At 35.8% G+C, this 4,612-nt stretch overlaps 1 protein-coding gene across 1 annotated transcript in view; it reads right to left on the bottom strand.

Annotated features, from left to right (window-relative positions):
* Positions 1-3,938: 3,938 nt before the first annotated feature.
* EFCAB13 (EF-hand calcium binding domain 13) overlaps positions 3,939-4,612 on the bottom strand; it is a 49,670-nt gene continuing 48,996 nt past the window's right edge. Inside the window, exon 19 of the mRNA XM_004684046.2 lies at positions 3,939-4,087. Within this exon, the coding sequence (XP_004684103.1) occupies positions 3,939-4,087 (149 nt within the window). The remainder of the gene's footprint in view (positions 4,088-4,612) is intronic.

Here is a 4,612-nt window from a genome sequence, read left to right on the forward strand (position 1 = left end):
TCAATAACTAAGAGAATAAGTAAATAGCAGTAAGAATTGAAAGATTCACCAAAGCTATGGAAACAACCTAAGGTCCCATGGACAGATGAGTGGATAATGAGTAGGTAGTATATACAAAATGGAATACTAACTAGCTAGACTAAGAGAAGAAATCTTGCTTTTTTGCCACAAGATGGGTGGAACTGGAGGGTATTTTTGATAAATAAGTCAGGAGAAAGAAGCATAATGGTTTCACTCATGTGTGGAATTAAAAGGGAACAAAAAAGGAACTGCCAAATGTTTTTTTAAAAAAATCTAATCTGCTAACCTCAGAGAAAAACAGATCATCTATCAATTGTAAATTTCTAGCTGAAACAAAGTAAATCTACTCGCAATTTTGAGTTTGGGGTAAGCTTAGCACTTTACCTCGTAATTCAAACAAAAGGTATATAATCTAGTCTTGTTCTGCTTACCTTCATACTGTTTCTTAGTTATCTGTGCTTTAACTTTTTAATACTATATTGTTTTAGCATGAAAACCACTGCTTGTCATTCCATATGTGGGCAGAAAATATATTGTAAATAAAACTCACCTGTGGTATTAGGAATCAATGTGTTGGCAAAGTTAATCATAAATTCTTTAAGGGTAATCTTGCCACTCTCTGTAATGCAAAGCAAAATTTAGCTGAAGCAACCAGTGTTTCTAAATTAATATAGTTGAAGCTGATAGTTAAGTTATAACAAAGTTAAGAAGCTTAGGAATCAGCTATTTCTTCTTTCTTATGTTCTGTACATACGGGGGTCATTTTCTGTTCATTTCCAAATACTTTTCTAATTTATCACTGTGTTAACTAATGTCTTTGCTCTTACCACAGCATCTTTAAAAATCAATTATCATCATATCACTTCCCTCCATTAATTCTCCACATATGTTAAGGGAAGTGTTTCTCTTTAAAAAAACAAACAAATAACTCCCAATAAGACAGAGAAGATAAACACTGTAAGTTCTCATATATGGAAAGTCTAAAAGCATAAAAATTTTTAAAGGCAAGATCATAGAAACAGAGAGCAGACTAGTGGGTACTGAAAGGTGAGGGGAGAGAAATGGGTGTATTAGTTTTATTTTCTTTTAGCTTAAATAAATTGAAAAAGTAAAAACACTATTTTTTTATTTGAAATTTTTGTTACTTCCCTAAACAAACCAATTAGTAGCTCCCAATCAATCAAAGACTGCCCACAAAAAGAAAACATATTGAGGGTGGGAGAAAGAGATTATAGACCAATTTTTCTTACACATGTAGTAAAGTCTAGGTAAAATACTAGCAAACAGACTTCAGCAACAACAACAAAAAGTTCTGGATACTTTTAAGACATGAATTCTCTTTGAAGGAAATTGGTTCATAGAGGGGGAAAGTAAACTTGGCTATTACAATGGCTTGTGACCACATACCAACACATATATAGTATATTTGGTATTAAAGTTCATGAGTTGGGAAGGTGATAACCAAAATGCTTAAAAAGTTTCCTGAAGGGAATGATACATTTTTTTAAAGAGCTAAGAAACACTGCTTTACTCTTTTTGATATGCCCCATTCTCACAGGTGTGAAGTGGTATCCAGAGTCACTTGTATATGGAATATAGAGAAAAAAGACAAAGGGTCAGATAAGATATTCACCAAAAGGTGAGATTTATTCCAGTAAATGTTCTCTTCTGCAGACAGAAGAGGGCACTCTTTAACTGTCTAAGTCACCCAATACCTTCAACTCTTCCAACAAATTAGAACAAAAAGACAAAGGAAGATTTGAAAGGAAAAGTTGACACAAATTAGAAAAGAGAAACACAAAGTCACCTCAAAAAATACACAGGTAAAGACAGGCAAAGTAGAAAGGATATGACTATACCTGTGTCAAGTCAATAAGAGTGTATTAATCAAAGTTCTAAGAGACTAGGTCTTAAGTGTTCTCACCACAAAAATAGAGGTCGCTCATCCATCTGGCAGCAATGTCTATTAATCTACCTAATGTCCCTGATATCAATGATGTTAAGGCCACTAGCAAACCGGACCAAAATCAACAAGTGTTGGTCATTTTCCATGCTGATTCTTTCTTCTTGCTGTTGATTTAACTATGCTTTTCTGTCTGTACATTTCTCTTGTGCCCAGTCAATAATATGGAAATAATTATATAAACACCTGGAAATGGTTTATCCAAAAGATCCAATGAGTAGAAGTGTTAACTGCTGCCTCCATTTGTCATCACATAATGACTCCAACAGCTGTGTCACCATCTAACAAATTGTTACCTTCATAAGTTTGAAAATCAGTAACACCTGAGAGCCTACAAGTTCCTTTTCACTACTTCCACTTGTTATATACCATGATAGCTGTTTCTACAATAACCTCTATGGAATACCTGTTCAAATGCCACTGAGCTGTATGATAATCTTGCAGCTCAGAGGCATAGCAATATCTGTGACTATTTTTTGCACTGCTTTTGAATTATGTATCTGTTTCAAACTTAAGACCTAGATACCCTGGGAGCTCTACCTGAAGGAAATGGAACCAACCAAAAAAAACTATTGTAATTTAAAAGATACCTAGTGTCTTCTACTGAGAGTTGAAGGTAATATTGCCAGGTGGGACTTTTGTCTGCCTTCAAACACAAAGCAGCCTTAAGTTAAATCTGCTTGCTTTGGAGGGCTCTAAAGTCAACCTCTTCCTACTCAAAATTAGAAACAGAAATCTCCAACCTCACACTTCCCTGTTAAAAGACTAAAGCAAATCCTTACTCCAACTCAGGGATGAAGAATGACTTTCAACACCACACCCACCCTTCTCCTTATGGGGAACTGGGATCACCCGTACAACAGAAGGGGAGAAAGAAGCAAGAGTCAGGAGTGCAACAGGTACATCCCAGCATCCATGCCTCACATAGTGCTGTTCAGATGAACCATGTATCTCAATATTTTAAAGAATAATTCCATTGAGCTGAGCTTTGTTGTTGTTTTAAAGTCCTGTTAAAGGTCACAGCCATTAATATGAAGAATGAAAACGAGGATGTCACTACAAAAGAGGAACACATCAAAAAGAAAAGCAGATATTAAAGACAACTATCAAAAAAATCTCAAGTGTCAGATGAAATGGACAAATTCCTCTAACACACCTTTTCAAAAATGAACAAGTAGTAGAATATTTTCTTTGAAATCACAAGCAATTTAGGAAATTAAGTCAATAATCCACAACATTCCCATAAATAACACTCTTAAGCCTATAGTTTCCCCTGTGAGTTCTACTAAATACTGGAGGAAGTAAACGTCTCTTTTAGAGAATGGAAAAATAAAGAATATCCCAACTCATTTTAAAATGTAGCAAGCTTAACAGTCATTAAAATAATGAAATCAGGCTCTCCCTGGTGGCGCAGCGGGTTAAAGCACTGCACTGAGAAGCTAAAGCCACTTCCACATGAGTTCGATTCCTGCCTGCCCAGAGGTGACCACATGGCGCAGCAGACCTCTCCTGACCCGCCCACTGCTCCCCTCAGCAGTGTACTTCGTTGATCTGCCTGTTCTGCTCCCCACTCTGTCTCTGGTGAAGCCTCTCACCGCCCCTGAGCCTCTGGCCTGTACCCCAGTTCTGTATGTACAAATAAATAAATCTTTAAAAAAAAATAATGAAATCATTTTTACATTTACAAATACCTGCTTCTCTGAGTCAACCCAATGTATCCCTGGATATCAGTATAACGTAATTTCCATTTGGCAACAGCATCTCCCGGAATTCATTCTACTATATGGATGGCATTTACAAAGCAACCTTACCTCGCAGGAACCACCTGGGACCCAAAGCAATAGGACAGGACCTGACTTTCCCCTTTGCTTGGTTCACTTAAGGTGAGCCCATGAGTCATAACCACGTCCCACTCTCACTGACAGAGGATGTATTACAATATGCATTCAAACTACTAACCGTGTTCAGGTGCATGTTTTAACACTTCATTAACTAAAGCATTAGCTGCATGGAGGTCATTGTCCATCAATAATGTCTTGAGGACAGGAATATCAATTATATCATTCTGGAGAGTTTGCGTAATAGATAAGAGTAGCTGTGTAGCTGAAAAAAAGAGCAAAAACACACGTTTCAACATCAGAAATAGAATATGTCATTCACTGTCATTTAAATGTCTTACACTGAATTTAAGAATTTTTGCATGCACTACTGATATAATTTCAAAAAAACATTGTGTATTAAAATTGTTAACCATTATTGAACACTTACTAGGTACTAGATACTGTTTAAATATTTTTCTTTACCCATTTAAGTCTTATAATAATCCCAAAGTAGGCATTATTATGACTATTTTTCAGCAGAAAAATTGAGATTAGTGAGACTAAGTCATTTACTGAAGAATATATAGGTAATAAAATTAGGGCCAGGATTCAAGTTCAGCCACAATTATTTCCAAAGCTCATGCTCTAAACTACTGTGCCTTTCAAGTAATTACAGGTAAGTGATAGCTCTCTGTGCCTTTGGCTATATCACACTTCACATAATAATTGTGAGGCATTATAAATAATATTTACATCAAAACTATAATGCATTATTTAGCTTAAAGTTACTTCACAGAGACAAAATAGG

Source organism: Condylura cristata, unplaced genomic scaffold (assembly GCF_000260355.1).
Source record: "Condylura cristata isolate star-nosed mole 26May11 unplaced genomic scaffold, ConCri1.0 scaffold00017, whole genome shotgun sequence".
NCBI classification, from domain to species: Eukaryota; Metazoa; Chordata; class Mammalia; order Eulipotyphla; family Talpidae; genus Condylura; species Condylura cristata.